The 20,755-nt window shown below is 43.5% G+C and overlaps 1 protein-coding gene across 3 annotated transcripts; it reads right to left on the reverse strand.

The window, feature by feature from the left end:
* Positions 1-5,719: 5,719 nt before the first annotated feature.
* On the reverse strand, positions 5,720-16,466 carry TEDC2 (tubulin epsilon and delta complex 2). Of its 3 annotated transcripts, none has more exons than XM_082199450.1 (10): positions 16,279-16,466; positions 15,536-15,634; positions 15,103-15,158; positions 13,640-14,318; positions 13,268-13,312; positions 10,204-10,288; positions 9,236-9,344; positions 8,618-8,731; positions 7,357-7,574; positions 5,720-6,043 (listed from the first exon to the last, which is right to left on the reverse strand). In XM_082199450.1, exons 1-10 carry the CDS (start codon positions 16,428-16,430, stop codon positions 5,894-5,896), a joined length of 1,707 nt encoding a protein of 568 aa, XP_082055576.1. In that variant the 5' UTR covers positions 16,431-16,466; the 3' UTR covers positions 5,720-5,893. The 3 variants fall into 3 exon arrangements, with proteins under 3 accessions (XP_082055576.1, XP_082055575.1, XP_082055577.1); XM_082199449.1 differs by having other exon boundaries at positions 13,259-13,312; positions 16,279-16,459; XM_082199451.1 differs by having other exon boundaries at positions 13,259-13,312; positions 16,134-16,280.
* Positions 16,467-20,755: the final 4,289 nt, after the last annotated feature.

Genomic DNA, 20,755 nt, shown 5'->3' on the forward strand with positions numbered 1-20,755 from the left:
GATTGTTGAGGCTTCAAAGTGCAGTGCAGAGCTCTTTGAAAGCCCCTTTCAAAAAACACTGGAGGGCATGAAGTAGGACTGGTGAGGATCTGGAGAGCAGGGGAGCAGACCCTCCAGGTGTTCCTATTTTCCAGGGACATCCCTGATTTAGAGAAGCCATCCCAGTTTCTGATTTGATTCCAGAATGTCCCCCTTTTCCTTAGGATGTCCCTATTTTCATTGGAGAAATGTTGGAGGGTATGGAGTTATCCAACCCCCGAACTATCTGAACGCAATCTTGTATAGATAAGTTTTTTTTAATGTTTAATGTTTTATTATGCTTTAATATGTGTTGGAAGCTGCCCAGAGTGGCTGGGTCAACCCAGGAAGATGTGTGGGGTATACATAGTAAAATTATAATTATGGAATGGGATGTCCCAATTTTCTTCGGAAAAATGTTGGATGGAGTAGGAGTGGCTTGGGAAGACTGCTGAGGGGCCAAGATAGAGAGGCCTGGAGGGCCACATTTGTCCCCTGGAGTGTGAGGATGCCCATATTTGCCCTATCTGGACTCCTGCCTCCATCCCACAGCCATGGTCCTTGCAAGCCTGCACAGTTAGAAGCTGATAAAAGCACATACTGAAGACCCGGGACAAGAGAGAACACCATTCTTGACTCATGTGGCATGGTCTTGGAAGGCCTTCCTCTGCCTTTGATGAGTCAAGGTGGGAAAAATTACAGTGTTGCCTTAATAACATAGCAGCTTCCGGAAATATGGCTCTGGAAATAGCATCAAAATGTCACATTCCTTCCCACCAACAAAGGCTTCTTGGATAGTGACAAGTTGCTAGGTGACATTTCCCTCCTATTTTCAGCTCAATGGCAGGCTCACACACCTCCTTGGTTAGTGCTGTCAAAGATTTCCCGCATCTTCAGTCATCAGAGGCGAAGAAGGAGGCAGCAGAAATAACAACAACCCATTTTCATATTGCCAACTGTGGAACAAGAACATAGCTTAGGTCTGAGCCAAGATACAAACACACACACATAAACATTCACCACTATTTGCAAGCTGCACACAGGTCTCCATTTATGCAGTTTTTGAGAAGCCCCTGCAAACAGGGCAAAAGTGTTTGCCTCCATTTACCATGGTAGCTGGAATAAAGGTAAAGGTAAAGGGACCCCTGACCATTAGGTCCACTCGTGACCAACTCTGGGGTTGCAGCGCTCATCTCGCTTTATTGGCCGAGGGAGCCGGCGATTGTCCGCAGACAGCTTCCGGGTCATGTGGCCAGCATGACTAAGCCGCTTCTGGCGAACCAGAGCAGCGCACAGAAACACCGTTTACCTTCCCGCTGGAGCGGTACCTATTTATCTACTTGCACTTGACGTGCTTTCGAACTGCTAGGTTGGCAGGAGCAGGGACCGAGGAACGGGAGCTCACCCCGTTGCAGGGATTCGAACCGCCAACCTTCTGAGCGGCAAGTCCTAGGCTCTGTGGTTTAACCCACAGCGCCACCCGCGTCCCTATTATTTACCATGGTAGCTGGAATACTGAGGCACAATAGTATGCTTTTCCATACAGTTGAAAATCACGACTCGTGGGAAACTAGTTTGTCAATGAGAAAGATCTGCTAGTTTTGGTATAGACAGATTCTGCCACATGAGCCCCAACCTGCAGTCTGAAGTGGTAAATCCCAGGTGCTCACGACCTGCCTGAGAACTGGAGGTAACAAGTAGAACTTGGAACAAAATGTTTGAGTCTGGAGTGCCTCCTGTTCAGAGTGCCAGCCAGCCACTCTGCATTCTGTGGTCACTGAGCATGGTCAGCCTTTATTGGGCTGGGGTTCTGGGGTTCCCTCCTCTGCAAACCTTGGGGTTCCCCAAGGCCTGCTGATGCCTCCTTCTTATCCTTCTTATCTGAGGATGGTACTGCTTTGGCTTCCAGCATTCAGAGAGAGAGAGAGAGAGAGAGAGAGAGAGAGAGAGAGAGAGAGAGATCTGTCTGTCTGTCTGTCTGTCTGTATCTATCATCCATCTACCTATCATCTATCTATCTATCTATCTATCTATCTATCTATCTATCTATCATCTATCATCTATCTATCTTCTGAGTCTGGAAGGTATCTCTACTGAGAAGGAGATATTCCATCTTCAGTATGTGCCTTTTACCCCCATTAAACAATTTGTGTAGAGTGTTTTAAGTACCTACATCTAATAACCTTGACAGTTCCTTCTGCTGACCCTTAAGGCCAGTAGAATATGCAGAGCATTTTGAAACTGAACCTTTGAGGGCAAAGCAGGTTGAAAATCTGAACCAATTTTTCTAAGTATACTTAATGGGAAATAAGCTCTGTCATAACCATCCTGGACTTAACTTGCAATTAAATAGTCCTAGTTGCAAGAGAGCAATAGAGAAAGAGACAATTTTGTCATTTAAAAATAGCAACAAAATGTTGCAGCTCCTGTTTGTGATTGCAAATTCCATTGTTGACTATGCACTGTGTGTAGAAGTACTTTATTTCGTTTGTCCTGAATCTCACACCTTTCAGCTTAGTTGAATAAACCTGGATTTTAATATTATGAGAGAGGCAGGAAAACATCTCTCTATCCATTTTCTCCACAAGAAACAATATTCAAACAATATTTTCAAGTCCTGGTTTACAGTATTATTCCCCTCGTGGGCAATCAAATTTCACATTTTATTTTACAAAGTTTTCAGCTTAAGTGGTAATCTCAAACAAATTTGCAAGTGCCAAGATTTGTCCTAAGGAAAAACATTAATAAACAGTAGGGTTTGGGCAGCAAACCTATTAGCAGGGCAAGGATGAAAGAATTGTTGTGGCTTGGCTGTGAGCATTTGAATATTTTAATTTGCAAACTGTTTTTAAGTGAATGTATGTAACACATGTTTATGTCTAATGCTCAAAAGCAAACATGCCCATGATATTTCAAGCTACATGGATCACCACCACCCATTTATTATAGTCGACAGACCAGAAATAAGACCACTATGGAAATAATAGCACAATATTCAACAGACCTTAGGGAGTTGTCTTCAGGTGAGTCAGACCACTGGTCAATCTGATTTCATACTGTCTGCAACAACTGGCAGTGGCTCTCCAAAATTTGAAACGGGCATTTCCCAGCTATACCTTAAGATGAGATTTCACCCAGGGCCTTTTGCATGCAGAGCAAATGCTTTGCCACTGATTTACCTCTTAGTTTACCAAAGTTTATTTTTAGTCTAATGCAGGAATAGTCAACATGGTATCCTCCCAAAGTTGTCGTACTCTATCTCCCATCAGCCAGAACCAGTATGGCCAATGGTCAGGAATTATGGGAGCTGTAGTCCAACAATGCCAGGAGAGAACCACAATTCTTATTCCTGGTTTAATGTTTCTTTTAGTTGCAGATTAATGTGACTTGCGAACCGGACCATTATCTCAGCAGTCCTTCCCATGTCCTTCTAAGTTAGAGGAACCTAGCAAGTTCATTCAAGAGGGAAAACATTGAACTGGGGACTGATTTTCTGGTTCACAGATCAGTCTCTTTGCCACTATGTCAGTAGGCCTTGCTTTGCTTACTTGTAAAGTAAGCAAAGCAAGGCCTACTGACATAGTGGCCTTGAAAAGTTGACTTGAAAAGTTTTTTTAAAAAAACATGGCCTCAGGAGCACAGAATAAAAGAGCAAATCACCTCTCAGCAGAACAGTATGCAACCAGTTTGATGCTCTTTTGAGGTGCAAAAATATTTGAACCCTTGGAAGCCAGCAACCTTACATGTTGAACAATTGGAATTTTGCTGCCAGCTCCCTGCCCCCCACTCCCAAATTCCCATGTTTGATGGGAAAACTGCTCTTGCTAGATTAACACTGGCAGTTCCTGGGGACTGAATAGAAAGAACAAGGCGAAAAGGTGAGCTGATTAAAATGTCACAACTCTGTCACTGCCAAACCTGGCAAAGACAGCAGGCCCTTGCTGTTATATTCCTGGCTCTAATCAGCCTCTAATAGGGCACCATGCCGGAACAGGCTATTCAACTACAGCAGCTTAAAAAAAAACACACCTTCCTCTAAATCTGCAAAAAGTGATCATATATTGTGAATCCATCTCAACCTTTTAAAAAACTCAGTAGTGGTTTGTGCTTTATGGTCTTTCCATCTCCAAACCCTGCAATGTTGATCTTATGAATATCTCAACATGCCAAGAGGGACATCATAGTCTCCAACTGTCCCAGAAATGCCAGAAATGTCACGAAAACGCTTAAGCTATCACGGTTTCTCACTTTCTCATGCTGAGTCCTGAATTCCCATCTTTGTTGAGGTATGCTAACTGGAAATGGCTTCACATTTGGAGGAAGCGGGGGGGGGGGGACAGAGAGTTGCTGGCTGAGGCTGCCTTTCTTTGCTCCTCCACCTCAACCTCATTTGCCACCAAAGACTCTTGCGCTGTGTCCGAGGGAGCCAGGCTGGTGGAATAGTAGTAGTAGTTGTAGCAGGAAGAGGAGAAGGGGGAGCAAGGCACTGGGGGTGCCAGCACCACTGTCCCCACTGACTGTGATTCCCTGGCCTGGCGAGCCCCCAGCCACCCATCCAGCTGGCCATGCTGAATAAAAACAAGGAGGAGAAAGTGAGCCAGGTCAGGCCTGAAGAGAAGGCAGCAGCCTGAGGAAATCCTGAGCAGAAGGCCCTGGGGGTGAAGGAGAAGGGTATGGCTGGCAGGATGCAGGCAGGCCTGTGGGGGGCTGTAGTTTGAGGGATGTGGGGACCAAGGTTATGGGGGTCGAGGGTGGGTGCTGAAGCTAGCTGGGCTTCGAGGGGGGGTTGTCTGTATCATGAAAAAAATCTTAACATGCAGAAAAAGCCCCCCACCTCCAGGAGTGATACTGATGTAGAAAAGAATGTCCCTATTTTCATCTGAGGAAGGTAGGTGGGTATGTTTGCTGATGTGTGCTGAAGATTCTCAATTTTGGAACTGGGTTTGGCACCCAAGAAGAGAACTGCAGGATTAGGCCTATGGCCCATCTAATCCAGAAGGCTGTATTCACAGGGGCCAACCAGGGGCCAATGGGAAGCCCACAAGTAGGGCATGAGCACAGCAGCATCACTCCCCACTTCTGATTCCTAGCAACTGGTATTCAGACATACTGCCTCCAACAGTGGATGTAGGAGATAGCCATTTTCTAATAATCCAAGTTGGTGGCCATCACTACTTTTTTTTTGGGGGGGGGGCAAATCAAGATTAAGAATTATGTGGATGCCTTTCATAAGAGGATTTCAAGAAGTCACCCAACTTGCAATGGACCAGTCCTAGCGGTAGCTGAGAGACATAGAACTGATGGACATGCCTTTTCCTAACTTGTAAGTCCACTTCCTGGCTATAAATAGTGAGTCCCTCATTCTGGACACGCCTTGCCTGACAGCGCTGTGACACCAGTTCTTGCACTAGGGTTGCCTCCCCGCCCCTTCTATGCAACTGTGTATTTAATAAGGTACGACCACTCTCTGAATTCCTGAACCTTGCACTTTTTGATACATGTTGAAATCTGCTCACAGGAAGGTCTCAAGTCCTCAGGAGCCTGAACATGGGCCACATGCATGGCCAAAATGGCAGGCACCAGAATCTTTGGTCATTAACAGCCCATCCCTCCATTCTCAATGAGAAAGGGGGGTGGTGTACATCAGAACCTGTTTGAGAGGTTTCAGATGAGGCTGAAAGAAATTTGTGCAAGAGAAAGATTTCAAAGGTATAAAATAAATTTATTTGCTTTATGAATGCAGGCAATGCCCCTTAGAGTACTATTAAGCTTGATCATTCACAGAACAGTCCAAGGATGTGCACTGATTTAAAGACTGCAGCCAGAGTTCAATGCTTTCTATGCACATTGTCATATGTCAGATTGAGGCGTCAAGTCAGCTGTGCAACTCCTCATCATGCACAAGAACAGGAAAGCGTTCACCTCCTTCACACAGCAAGGTGTAAATGGCACGGTACAGTGATGCTCTGGAGCTTTCCTGAATACATCCAGGTTCTAGAAGAGGGAGGAGTTCAGCTTCCATGGCCTGGGAACAAGACAACCTGTTAGTGGGGAGGGAAAGTATCTCCAACACAGATCATTCAGAAGTTGAAGAGTGCAGGTGATATACTGAATCGGGGAAGCAAGTAAGAGTTGTACAATTGTCCCTTGACTGCCTTTTCCAGCTCTCAGTAAATGGCTGCTAATATCCAGGGGGAGGCAGCTGTGCTTGCTTGTGGTGCTTTCTGCATTGTGAACCAGGAAACCCACAAAGCAGAGTCCCTCAAGCAACCTGCAATGTTGAAAAAAGAAAAAAGCCACTAATCAGGAGTCAGCATAGCATCAGGATGGTGCAATGAGGCTCATTTGGACAGCCAGTGAACCCTAATGCTAAAGGAGGTATAACCTCAGGGGCAGCTACAGACCGAAGCTGGAGAAAAGAGAACAGATGAAAAACCAAGTGAATGGTTGGCTAAAACGTGGCACTTTGCTCCTACGGCAAACTTAATGCATTATATTAGAATGATACCCCACTCCGGAACTCATACTATCAATAAATTAGCACAATTGGTTCAAGCTCAATAGAAAAGCTTTCTACAGCTACCATTAAGTAAAAACTGAGTTTTCATCTGGCCAGTTTCCAGTTGTGAGAGCATATTACCTAGCTGCCTTCTGTTTCATCCATTCGCTTTTAGTTCTATGCAGCAGGATAGCCAATTAATCTCTCTGAATATAAAACAGCCAGATTTAGGAACACAGGAAGCTGCTTCATACAGTCAGACCATTGCTTCATCTGGCTCGGTATACTGTCTACACTGGCTGGCAGCAGCTCTCCAGGGTTTCAGCCCTACCTGAAGATATAGGGAATTTGAACCTGGGACCCTGTACATGTAAAACAGATGTTCTACTACTGAGCTACAGCCCTTAGATCTTTATTGTATTATTATTTAAACAATGTATATACTGCTTAACTGCAATAGTCTCTCGATACAATACAAGCAGTAAAAATCAATTAAAACTATAAAATCAAACTTCAATTAAAATGCCTGCCAGAATAAATGAAAAAAGCATTTAGTAGGTGCTGGGCATTCAGCAGGGAAGGTGCCTGTCTGACTTCAGCTGGAAGGGAGTTCCATAAACTTGGGTCTACAACACTAAACACAAAGTTCCTGGTGCACCCAAGCCATGGGGGACCACTAACAGTGACTCCCCCAAGACCTCAATCACCTTATTATTATTTTTATTAAATGTTTTATTTATCTTACACCCCACCAGCTGAATCTGACCAGGATGTCTGAACAAAGTGAGCAAAGAGCTTAGACCCCAACACCATAAAAGGCAGCCTTACTGCCAAGTTACCTTCTGTATCTCAAGTTGCTGGCGCAGCATCGCCACCTTCAGTCTCAAGGCTTCCATCTCCTTCAGCTCCTCCAAGCTGGAGTAAGAAAGCAGCGGCGGTGGCCCAACAGTTTCTACATCCCAGCACCTCTGGCTTCCAGGGGAGGCACACCATGCAGAGGAGCATCCGTCGCCGCAAGCGGAGTTAGCAGGGAACAGCTTCGAATGGGACTCCATAGCTGTCAGGGGATTAGCAAAGCACAAAAGTGAGGAGACCAAGAGGGAAGTGATAGCACTCTGCCAATACCTGAAGGGCTAGAACACAGAAGAAGAGAGCAAAGTGTTGTTCTCGGCTGACCCAGAAGGTAGGATGATCAGGCATAGGCAAACTCGGCCCTCCAGGTGTTTTGGGATTACAACTCCCATCATCCCTAGCTAACAGAACCAGTGGTCAGGGATGATGGGAGTAGTAGTCCCAAAACATCTGGAGGGCCGAATCTGCCTATGCCTGGACTAGATCTCTAATGGGCTCAAGTTAAACTATGGAATGCGCTCCTACAGAAGGCACAATGCTTCTGGCCAGTTGCTGGAAACCACAGGATGGGTTGTGCTCTGGTTCCACTTGAAGGTTTCCTGCAGGCATCTGGGTGGCCACTGTGAGAACAGGATGCTGGACAAGATGGGCCACTGGCCTAATCCAGCAGGCTCTTCTTAGGTTCATAAGGCAAGATTTGAACTGAAACGTCTTATTGTTAAAAGCAGATTGACAGTGGAACCAATCTATTAGAGGGCTAGCAGGCTCTCCCTTGCTCAAGGTCTCCAGGCAGATGCCTGCTGGGGATACTCTTGATCTCCTGTATTAAGCAGGGAGTTGAACCAGATGGCATAAAAGACACCTTGCAACTCCATGGTTCTATAATAAACCTTTTGTTTGCAACACAATTTGCTTACTGTATCTGCATAAGAAAACAAGCCACGTATTGCTAGGAACTGAGCAATTAGTTACAGGGTAAGGCTGATCTGTTTGTTTTTGCCGAGAAAGCTGCAGTGCCATGGAAGGCAGCCAAGCAGGATTATGACAGAATGTCCTAACCCTACATGGCCCACGCCTAGGTGGAGACCTGGAACGAGTGCTGAATTTTCAACCATCCAGGGTAAGCATGCAGAATGAGTGTGTGGTATTGCCGCTCCCAAATCTGATGTTATCTATCTGTAATTGGTTATATCTATACATCATTTTTTAAAAAACAACAGCACAATGTTATTATGTCATATCCTTCACCTTCTCTTAACTGGTGCACTTTGTCCAGACACTGGCCCACTATCGTTTGCAGGCCCTCCAGAGTCAGAAGACTTTCGTACTGTCTCTGCCAAGTTGGGTTTTCTCCAAGAGACTCTAAGAGGAATAAGAGAGTTAAGAGGCTTCAGGTCTCACAGAATCACTTGGGAGAAGGCAGCCTCAAGTCTAGCACCTCAGAGAAGTTGCAAGTGCGGGGGTCCCACAAATAAAGAAATGCAAGCTATATTCTGACAGCTACCGTTCATTAGGATTTTTAAGTGCACACTCAAAAATGAAACATTGGTGAGATATATTGTGTTCCAAACTACATGCATCATACGGACTAGAGGCAAAATAGAGAATTTGGGGTGGTGGTGCACACCAGACCATAGCTTCTTGCCAATGTAATCTGCGGAGCAAATACATCTGTTCACAGCTGTGGGTATGGATATCTCCACCACAATTTTTTAAGACTGAAATTACATTCCCAAAGCCGCAGCGAACGATCCTTTTCTGCGGAGCCCCTCTTCAGAGACCGAAGAGGACCGCCATTGCTGTTTCGCGCCGCCTCCGGAAGTCCCATTCCCAAAGCATTTTAGCTACCTTCATCACCTTTCTTACCTGAGGTCTCAGCTTCCATGCACTGGCTGACATGGGAGTGAATGTCACGTAGGTGCTTAAACTCTTCTTTCACTTCAACTGGACTTAAGGCTAGTGAAGGCAAGCAGAACTGACCATAAGCTTAAGTCAATAAGGCTTAGTGGAGACAGTGGACATAAAGGCTTTTAGGGTCACCATCCTACTGGCTAGCTTGCCAGATTTATAGCAAGGTCAAATGTTTCAGGGCCAAAACTGGCCTTGCATTTAGCAACATTCCTGGAAACAAGGAATTCCACACAGGTGCATTCACCAAGTTCTGTGCAGGTAGAAAGTGGGCTGGGAGAAGAGGGACTGGATCTTCACACCTTTTCAAACTTTTGTTCAAAGTTATTTTTATCCAAAAATACAGAACAGGCATGATATTTATAGTTTAACTTTCTTTCCTTCATGTTATCTGCTATATTGTTTATTTTGTTTATAAAAAATATTTATATACTGTTATTCATTAAAAAATCAGAGCAGTTTACAACAATTAATATAAAACGGTACAATGGCAAAAATTAACATTAAAATTAAAAACCAGCTATTATGGAAAGATGCATTCTTAACTGTGTGCTGACAGAACAGAAAACTTTCCAGCAGGTGTTTAAAAGCTGAAACTGAAGGCCATATTAAAAAAAAAAAAAAAAACTACTACTGAAAAATACTGACATTTTTCAAATGAGAATATGCAAAAGGAAGAAACAGAATGGACTCCCCCACCAAAGGTCTTGGATGTGCCCAAAAGCCTCTTTCCACATAGGCTATTTTATGCACTCATCAAGCCACAGCTGCAGCCCTGAGGTCTTTCTAATACTGCTAGACTCCCATCAACTCTGGTGGTTGGCCATGCTAGTTGGGACCGCTGGACGTTGGAGACCCGACAACATCTGGAAGGCCACAGCTGCCCCCTGCCCCCCCATTATAAAGCCAAAGCCAGAAAAGGATACTGTTGCTTGTAGTTTCTCCATAAAACTATTCCTTGCAGCAACAGCTTCTGGGCTTGTTTTGCAAAGACGGCATTTCTCTCCCAGCCTAGGCATTTATAAAGGAGGGGAACACGCAGTTAGCAAGAGTTGGGCTTAGCCTGAAATTCACATCTCACACATTACAGTTCTTCCTGAAGCAGGGCCAATCGTATTTCTGTCAACTATACTTATTTGCTTACACTGCAGGATCCCAAAACACTGAGTGTATCAACAGACCTTTGTCACCAAAACTCAAAAATGATCTAAGGAAGAAGGAAGGATTGTGTATAATGCTATTGGAAAAATAATCAAATTTAGGATATTTGGTCCATCTATAGGCAAGGATGAGAACAACTTGTCCTAAATTGCTGGATGGACTTATTGCACCTTCTCAGATAGCTAAAGCCACAGAAGGGCATCTGCTTACTTGAGAGATACAAGTCTTGTTTCCAGTAGTGCACAGTAGGCTTCCACTGGAGTAATCCAGACCATCATCAACAATGAGAAAGCACAGCAGAACAGATACCCTTGTCTGCTGTCCAAGCCATACAGAAATACATGGCAATGACTGCAGAATATGGTCTTCATTGCAAAATCTGCTAGCAGTTGCAGAATTCGGAGACTCACACTTTAAATTGGTGGAAAGTATTCTCTACCAGGTTAGACTCTTTAGATTAGACTCAGTGGAACAATGGATTTATATTTTCTTAGCATGTGGCAGATATTATTCTGCCTGTTCCAAATTAAAGTTGTTGTTGGCATTTAGATCCCAGACGATCGTTAGACACTAGTGACTGATGCTTTTCAAGCTGCAAGAATGAGAAAATATTTGGCTCCTAATACGTATTTTGACTCCTAACACATACGCATTTTATTTGTGTGTCTATTTTACTTTGAAACTTGAAAACAACATGTGGTTTCAGTTAAACAAAAGGACAAAACTATGTCATCCAAATCTACAATTTGATAGAACCTCCTGCCAACAGATTGATGCCATTTGTTTTAGTTTCTGTTAAAAACATGATAGTATATATTATACATAGGATATGACAGATGCAGCTATAGAGATGTATTAATTATTTTTCTTTTGACTCTGGACTCAGCTACATTGGCAAAGAAAAAGTGCCTTATATGCGTTGTTTGTGCATTCTAACACTTGACACCAGATGGCGCTGTAGAGTTCCGTTTTTGCTAACTAGATTTCTCATACAGTACAAAGTTTGCAATGTGTTTAACTGAAACACTTCTTTGATGTGTCTAGATCCAGCCCTAGTCACTCCATTAACTCTAGCTCGAGATGCATTCAGACAACCAGCAGCCATACAGTAATGACATAAAATGTAATACAGTGGTACCTCTGGATGCGAAAAGGATCCGTACTGGAGCCCCGTTCGCATACTCAAGCAAACGTAACCCGCATCCACGTGGGTCGCAATTCTCCGCTTCTGTGCATGTGCGTGACGTCATTTTGAGCGTCTGCGCATGCGGCAAAACCCAGAAGTAACGCGCTCCGTTACTTCCAGGTCGCCGCGGAGCGCAACCCGAAAATATTCATCCTGAAGCTACTTCAACCCAAGGTATGACTGTAGTATTACATCAGAAGACAATCACGTATGGTCTCTGATCACATATTCCCATTTCTTTGCAGCTGTTCAGATGTCAAAGGAAATGAAAGAAACACTGAATAGTGTTAAAGCTGCATATACAGGTCACATCCACATGTAAATTTAAAACGCATGGCTTCTCCCAAAGAATCCTGGGAACTGTAGCTTTTAAGGGTGTTGGAAACTGTAACTATGTGTGGGGGGGGTTAACAATAATTCCCATGATTATTTGGGGAAAGTCATGTGCTTTAAATGCACTTAGGTGCATTGTGTGGATGTGACCACAAAGAACTACTTTCCTCACAGAGTTATAGATGTGTCACATGATAAGCTTTTAACCCAGGTTTGTAAACAGCAACTCTCCTGGTCACCTATAGCCTCCAAGAATCACTGGCTGGCATTAAACTAGAAGAGACTGATTATTTCCAAGAGGGAAACAGCATAACCCATGTCTAAAAGAAACAGGATAACAGTACATCATTTATACCAGGCTTCCTCAACCTCAGCCCTCCAGATGTTTTGAGACTACAATTCCCATCATCCCTGACCACTGGTCCTGCTAGCTAAGGATCATGGGGGTTGTAGGCCAAAAACATCTGGAGGGCCAAGGCCGAGGAAGCCTGATTTATACCATTCAAGGTGTCGGTGTGAGGGAGGTGCTATCATTCATCAGCCTAAAGAAACCCATGTTTATCCAAACTAGCATTAGGTAAGGTACATGCTTTACATGCATAAGGTCCCATATTCAATTCTTCACCAACTCCAGTTGGAAACAACAGGAACCAGGTGATGGGTACCACCTCTGCCCAAGACTGTGCCAAAAAGTTGCTGACAGTTTGGGCAGACAGTACTGGCCAGAGGGAACAACCATTATCACCTTCACCCCCATGGGCAAGTCTGACTGATGGGCAAAGACCCCCATGTCACAGTGACCTCAGGAAACCCTTGCAGGCCTCCCTTTTGTCTGAGCCAGCTTTTTGTCTGCCCCACACCAGCTTATAATGGGCATGTCCTGGCCAAAATGGCCTTGTGGGCCAAATGAGGAGGTCTGACAGGTCTAATTAGACCATTGCCTGCAGGTCCCCTGCTCTTGAGCTAGAGGGATGTATAATCTGACCTGGTATCAGGCAGCTTCCTATACCCATTCTGCAGAAGGCAAACAAAGGCCATGAGAATAAAAGGCTACTAAGTACACCCATGGCTATATGAAAAGTTGACAAGGTCTCTAAAACCAACCCATCTAGACAACACAGATTGGTGCCACCCCCGTGGATGTGCCAGAAGACAGACTACAGAACACTTCTTCAATCCCAGTTCCATTTTGCAAATTACTAATAACCTCGGCCATTCTACCATAAAGGCTTAGATTCCTCCCTCAAATTTCCCCCATCCATTTGCAGGGAACTCTGAGTTTTTGATTAGCATAAGGTTACCTGGTATACCTGGAAAAGGCTTTCCCATAAGGATGTGGCAGTTTCAGCAAAGATCTGTAAAAATAAAAAATGGAACTGCATTATAATACTTAGCACACACATATTCAAAATCTGGATACATGTTTTCATTTCCTTATCTTTAATTTCAGATATCAAAAAGCAAGTTACTAGCTGCCCTTCTATAACCCAGGCATTCCAATCACACCATGCCAATTCCAACCCATCCCACAAGCATTTCTTTTGTATTGCCACTTATTAAATTAGTTCAGGTCAAGGACATTTAGCCAGAACCACCGTCTTTACAAATAGCTCAGAAATTTCAACAGGCCCAAAATGTGTTTGATGGAGAAGAAAACAAGAAGAAGCAACTTGGAAACTTACCCCTTTTCCTGTAGAGTAGATATCTGGGATGTTGTGTCTGCTCCTGGGGTACCTTCTTCCGTATGGCTCTGTGTGGCTACAGACTCTGGAGCAGGACCAACAAAATTATTCTCTTCTTCAGAAAAAGGCACATCAGTACCTGCAATGTCTCCCCCACCCACAAGGTTCCCAAATGAAGGGTTTAGCTTTGCACAATGTGAAGATTTAGAAAATTCATGTTGTGTTCTGGGTTCTTCAGTGGCAAAGACCTTTTCATGACCCATTTGGGTTATTTTTGCAGACAACATGGCTTTGGGGGAGGCAGCTCCTTTGGCTGACTTCTTCCTCCCTGGCATCTTTGAAGTTCTGGAGCTCAGTCTGCCTGACATTTTCACTTGTGACCTTTTCACATCTAAGTCAGTCCTGTAGGGAGCTTTCAGCATGTATGCTGTAGGCTTTTTGGAAGGCACTGGCTTTCTGCTCACAGATTGCACTTTTACTGTCTTCAAGATGCTCTCCTTAGAATGATCCACTTGCTGTTTTACATTAGCACTACTAACAGCCTTCTTTTCTGCAGCTTTGGCACTTTCTATAAGCTCACATGGAGCCTGCTGGAACTTTGCTCGGATCTTTAGTGCTTTCTCCAGGGCTTTGTTAAGCAGCTCCAGTTCCTCAAGTTCCTTGGCTGAGGGTTCACTTCCTACAAATGAAAGAGTTAATATATTAATTGAGGTCTTTCAGTGCTGTCTCGCTCTGATCCAAATCACAAACTAGTAGAATTGTAGAGTTGGATAGGGTCATCTAGTCCAATCCCCCTGCAATGATGCAGATATTTTTTTAAAGCACAAAGTCATTTATGGACAATGATATATGTTATGTTTTCCACACACCCTCCTCATAGTGAAATTTCTCATTAACCAAACAGCTTAAACTTTATTTGAATGTGCCTACCATGAAGACAGTATGTTGACTGTCTCAAGATAATGCTGCAAAAGGTTATGGTAGAACCAGACCACAATTAACAAAAATGCAAGTCTATGGCATATTCCAAATGATTGGATGCAGAATTTTGGGCCTGCAATGCAAAGAAGTCTAGTTTTATGTATCATGTGAGTTATTGGACTTGATCCTACCCAGGTATGCACAGAAACTGCCACAGCCAAGTTTAAGATGTAAAGACTTACTAGGAAAAAAATATTATTAGAATAAGAGAATAATAAAATTGTAGAGTTGGAAGGGACCTTAAATAAAATCTGTACTGAAATGCTTTGGGCTTTTTTTTTACTGTTTTATAAATTTCATACTTTGCGTCTTTCCCCACTCCACCCCTTTACCAGTGCAAAACACACTGGATACCAGTGTGATCCCACAATGAAGTACCTCTAAGTCTGAAGACACAGACAAAAGTACCTAGCATGTAGGCAAAGGAAAGAGAGAAAACCTAACTGAAGACAGAGGTTGGGAAAGAACTGTTGTTCCCATACCTTGATTATCATTTTTGCCATCATCAAGGACTGGGTATTCAGGAGCTTGTGAGTTCCTAGCAGAAAGGAAACACAGAGCATGCATTCAGCAAGAAACAGATATGGCCAATAATTCTTCCACAGCTGTCATCCTTTCAAACAGCACACAAGACAGTTATTGTCGTTAATAACAATATTCTTTGCCCAGACATCCTGAGGAAACAACAAGGTTCTTAGCTTTTAACTTTTTTAAAAAAATCTGTATGGACTCATCTCTTCTGCTTGGTAATAAGGAGAGATGGGAAAACTGAGAATTAACTAACACAGTTGTTTTTTGTTGTGTGTTTTTTTTACTAACACAGTTTGCTTCCTCCTCACTTAAAAAACAAACACAATTCTCTGAAACTTTATGATAGGACTGGCACTTATTCCTCTTTCCCCACCTCCAGCTTACCAGTCTCCAAGAATAGCTTGGCATTGTGTTAGTTTCTGCTGCAGTTGCTGCTTTTGTTCAGCACAGTCTTCCAAGGCTTGGGTGAGTAGAGAAACCAGTCTAAAATGGCAAATGGTACAAGAAGAAAATGTTTCTATTTAACTTGGAAACAATATAATCAACATTCTTTAAATTGGCCTGTTCTCTAGGAAAAGACATGGGGAGATAAGGAAGCATTTGACAGCCCCATACAAAATTTGACATTAAATTATGGATGTGTGTATGGAATTTCTAGGCATCCCTCACAAGCAGGCTTGTAATCCAAGACTCGCCTCATTTTAGAAACGAAACACTGGGTACCGCTGCACAATGAGCTGAGACACTACTTCCCTCAGTTGTTGAAGGGGCTCGGCTTTTACCCTACAAATAAGTCCTGGGGTTCGACCCGCCACCCCGTCCCAAGGCCGGCGGGGGGCGGGGCTCCCTTCCTCCGGAATTTAAACTTAGATAGTAAACGCGGCGGGACAGGAGGAGCCTCTCCAGTTCTACTCCATAAACTGCAGGCACGCTGATGTAACTGCAATAACAACTACTACTATTACTATTACTACAATATCACCTGTGGGCACAGTCTGCGGGCAGCATGAGGAAAGCCAGAGAAGGTCCACAAACTGGCAATTAAAGCAAGCAGCAGCAGCGGCGGCGGCAGCAGTAAAGCCCCTCGCTCCCAGCCAAAGAAGCACAAGCCCAACTACACACTTTACCCACTTCCTGCACCCTTTGGGGCACTTCCGGCCTCACGCTGAACTGCTTTTTCCAACCTAACGTCCAACGCGCAGGATGGAGAGTTTTCACTAGAGAGATGCCAAAGTACAGAGCGAAACGCACATCTATGCCGCGGCCATAGTTTATCCATAAAGAGAGAAATGGACCTCACTATATCTTTTTGTAGGCAATTTTAATTTTGTATGATTTAAAAAAAAACTTTTAAAATTACTACTCTCCATCTTAACTAGCCATTTCTTAATATCTAACATTCCCTGCTATATCTTTCTATCTCTATAGTCTGGGTGTCTGACAGACCCGCGCTGCCGGGTCCTGTCAGGTTTGTTGTGAAACACCTCGGCGGAACCGTAGCTACTGTAATATCCGAGCAATCCCCGCAGCTTACTTTGACAACTACGGATTAATATTTTTTCCGCTTCTGGTTTTAGCGCCGTCTTCTCTACCACCATCCTGGTGTTTTGTAGATTTTTTTTTTTTGTCATTGATGAATGTATTTCATCCCTGCTAGGACCTGCCCGATCAACGGCAGCAAGCCCTTGACAACGGTTGCCATGTGGAAGACGCTTGGGCCCGGGGGCATTGATTTAGGCCCTAGTTACCCCATTTTAACACGCCGTGTCCGGCCACGCAGTGAGCGAGATTGCAACGTGACTCCACCCCCTCCCCGCCTCCTTCTCTTCACTTCTTAACGTTATTCTCGGCTGCAGAAAGGCACACCCCATCCATTTGCAGGGAACTCTGAGTTTTTGATTAGCATAAGGTTACCTGGTATACCTGGAAAAGGCTTTCCCATAAGGATGTGGCAGTTTCAGCAAAGATCTGTAAAGATCTGTAAAAATAAAAAATGGAACTGCATTATAATACTTAGCACACACATATTCAAAATCTGGATACATGTTTTCATTTCCTTATCTTTAATTTCAGATATCAAAAAGCAAGTTACTAGCTGCCCTTCTATAACCCAGGCATTCCAATCACACCATGCCAATTCCAACCCATCCCACAAGCATTTCTTTTGTATTGCCACTTATTAAATTAGTTCAGGTCAAGGACATTTAGCCAGAACCACCGTCTTTACAAATAGCTCAGAAATTTCAACAGGCCCAAAATGTGTTTGATGGAGAAGAAAACAAGAAGAAGCAACTCTGAAACTGCTTATAGAGTAGTAATTATAAAATCACCCAGGAGAGGGCCAACTTCTGCTATGATCTTAATGCTGAATTGCATTCTGAATGCCAATTACGGTACGTTTAAGTATGGTATGGGTAATATGTTGCTACTTAATATTCCTAGGTACTTGAGTCATTCATAATTTTATTAGAAACACATTGCTCTTAGCTGGCAAACAGATCCATAGCCTGACCTTACTGGAGGTTAGGGTAATAGTGCAATCTTAGACATGTTTGCTCAGAATTAAGTCCTACTGAATTCAGTGGGACTTAGTCCCAGCAAGTGTGTATAGGACTGCAGCATAACAGTCTTAAATAATAATAACAACATAATATTAATAATGTATTGCTTTACTTTTCCCAAATAGTGAATTGACAGCTATTCATCTTATATAGCAGAACATAAAGAGGTAACTCTGGGATTGGGAACACTTGCGGTTTCAATGTATGCATTATGCAGAAATGCTCTGAAACTTATTTGAATACATCCTGCATTTGCATTGCAAATATCTGCCTGTAAATGCAAGAAAATGTGACAAAATGTTAAGAGTTTGGGGGAGAGGCAGACTCTCCATAATCTCTTGATTCAGTAAAGAGCTATAATGCGAGCAAACTCATAAATTAAGCAAAGGTTGATTAATTAAAACTGAGCCAAGCACTGTTGCTTTCAGTTTAGGATCACAAGCCCAGGCAGCTTCACATACCTAGCTGGGGATAAGCCAGCCCCTTAACATGACAAAAGGTGTTGATGACCCATATGATTCTATGATTCTATGATTCATATCAAAGTAGGTGTTTGGGCCTGGGCAGACAGAGGTTAGCAAGGTGACAGGTGTGTGTATGAGGTGACAGGAAGGAGTGTTATTTACAGGAGGTTTGGGTTCTTTAGCAAGGTGTGCTGGGAAGAAGAAAGGGGGACAGAGGAGTCTTCCATGAGCTGCTGAAAAGGCCAGAACTCCATGCAGGGCTGGATGACCAGAACCATCTTGGCAGGCTTGCTGAAACAGGCTGGGAGAGATGCCTTGGACTCCAGTGCTGCACTGAGATGACCATGCTGTAAGATCTGGATTCCATCCATCTAAACTCAGGTGTAAATATTTGAAAAAATCCTATTTTTTAAAGCTCCACCGCATCTTGATTCAAAATGGCCTCCACCACATCTTGATTCTCAAAGGAACACAAACCTTAGGTGAGTGCCTGTAACCTCCTGGAATCTTGCTACAGCTCAGCAGAGATTAGGGGTGATGTCCAACCTTGGCAGCAATATATTCTCACAATAAACAATGAGCTGTCACTGAGGCTGATCTCCCTTTGCTCAGATTACTGTATGTCTGCAGACACCTTGTGTGAGAAGAGCAAAAAGTCTTCAGGAGGATAAAAATGTTCTCTAGAGTCATCCTGCAGAAGTTCATCAATGTCATTTTATTCAAAATTTTGGTTGTAAAGGCTGAAAACCCAGGAGCTACTGAGCTGGATGCTAAGCAACACAGAGACCATGGCAACAGTTCCTGTTTCCTTGTGCCACTCATTGATAAAATTCAGGTTACAGTAGCTTAAGCACAAATTCTGAAAGGCAAACTTAATATTACAACCAGGCAATATTACAAGATAACATTGATTCATGATGTGTCTACACATAAGACTATACTGTGTGCAGTGTAATCAGAGAGAAAACTACCAGGAGACTGAGAGCGTGAAACTATCTGCATATAGTTAATTGCAGAAACAGTCAGTGATGTATTTTTGCAATGGCAAAACTAGCCTGAATTTGAGACAGATAACCATTCTTTTAATTTTATTATTTATACCTTGCCCACCTGGCTGGGTTTCCCCAGCCACTCTGGAAATGTCATGTTGGGTACTGGGGTACTGAGCCCGGCCTTGGCTGGGGAGGGCAGAGTATAAATAAAAAATTATTATTATTATTATTATTATTATTATTATTATTATTATTATTATTAAAAATATTACATCATGAACTTTCATAGGCAAGAACTTAATTTGTCAGATGTGTGCCAATATCCCTTTGAGGGTTTTGAGTCAATCCAATTTAAATATCTGTAACTGAAGGGATATTTATGGCTAAGGTGGTTGGATGAAAAAAAAAGAACGAGCTTGTAAAATAAGGAATTTCAGAAGATGTAGCGAATACATGGCTATGGTGTATTACTTCCAGTATCAGAGACAGCGTGCTTCTGAATACCAGTTACTTGGAATTGCAAGCAGGAAAATGCAGGTGCACTCATGTCCTGGTTATATGCTTTGCAGAAGCATCTGCTCAGCATTGTGCAGTCAGAATGCTGGACTAGATAGGCCAGTAGTCAGCAACCTTTTGGGAACATGGGCACATTTGAAAATCAGAAAAACTGTCATTTGAATACCAGAAAAACTCCACACTGGTGACCGCTGAGATAGGCCTCTGGTCTGGTCCAACAGGGTTATTTTTGTGTTTGCAGTACCCTATGTTCCTCATCAGCTTTGGTGCATAAAATGATAGGCTGTGTGGTGGATGGTGCATTAGTGTTAATGCTCATGTGTTGACCCCAATATGTTTACCCAAGCCTGAGACGTTTTGCAGCTGAAGGCAAAATCCCCTGACACTGCCATTGTTCCCACGACACTACTCCATCACAGATCTGGGTCCCTCCTCTCTGCTCCCACCATCACGCCTGCACTGCTGCCAGCCCCATCACTGCAACTGCACCCTCACTTACAACTGTGCCTGCACTTCTGCAATGACACAGCAGCAACAGCAAGGGCAATGGGGCTGTGTTGGCAGAGGCAAAGTCCTGGCAGCAGTGCAACAGTGGGGGTGGGGTGGGTGGGATCCACTGCCAGAAGCCAATGACTTAACTTTGCCTAATAGACAGGTCACCCCAGCTGACCCTTCTACGTTCAAAACAGAACATCTGGATTCCCTATAAAAGTTACATGCACCCTTATGAAGGATGACATTCCCCCAAAGCAAAAACAGAGTCAATGGGAGCATTCTGACCATTGTTGTTTTTGTGTGGGATTCAACCAACAAACCCAAAGCTCAACAACTGTGCCCGCATTTTCGCTTTTTGAAATATGGCAACCCTATGCTTCCCCAAATGATCAGACATTTTGCAAGATGGAAACAAATGGGAAATGTAGTGGAATGTGTGAGATACTGCTTGCCACATCATCATATAACTTCTGCACAAACCAATCAGAGTGAATGCTCAATAAAGAGTCAGTGTTGTCTAATCCAACTGCAAACATATCAGGAGGATTATTCAATAGTCAGGCTGCCTGGAACACA

This window comes from Podarcis vaucheri (genome assembly GCF_965113315.1).
Source record: "Podarcis vaucheri genome assembly, chromosome: 14".
Lineage (NCBI taxonomy): Eukaryota > Metazoa > Chordata > Lepidosauria > Squamata > Lacertidae > Podarcis > Podarcis vaucheri.

What these genes read in the sequence shown, in the direction of transcription:
- TEDC2 (XM_082199449.1), bottom strand. Translation starts at nt 16,430, where the DNA reads ATGGATAAACTATGGCCGCGGCATAGATGTGCGTTTCGCTCTGTACTT. An exon ending in GCCTTTTCCAGGTATACCAG is followed by an intron (nt 10,289 to 13,258) that starts GTAACCTTATGC and finishes ATAAATGCCTAG; the next exon opens with GCTGGGAGAGAAATGCCGTC. An exon ending in TGGAGAAACTACAAGCAACA is followed by an intron (nt 9,345 to 10,203) that starts GTATCCTTTTCT and finishes GCTTATGGTCAG; the next exon opens with TTCTGCTTGCCTTCACTAGC.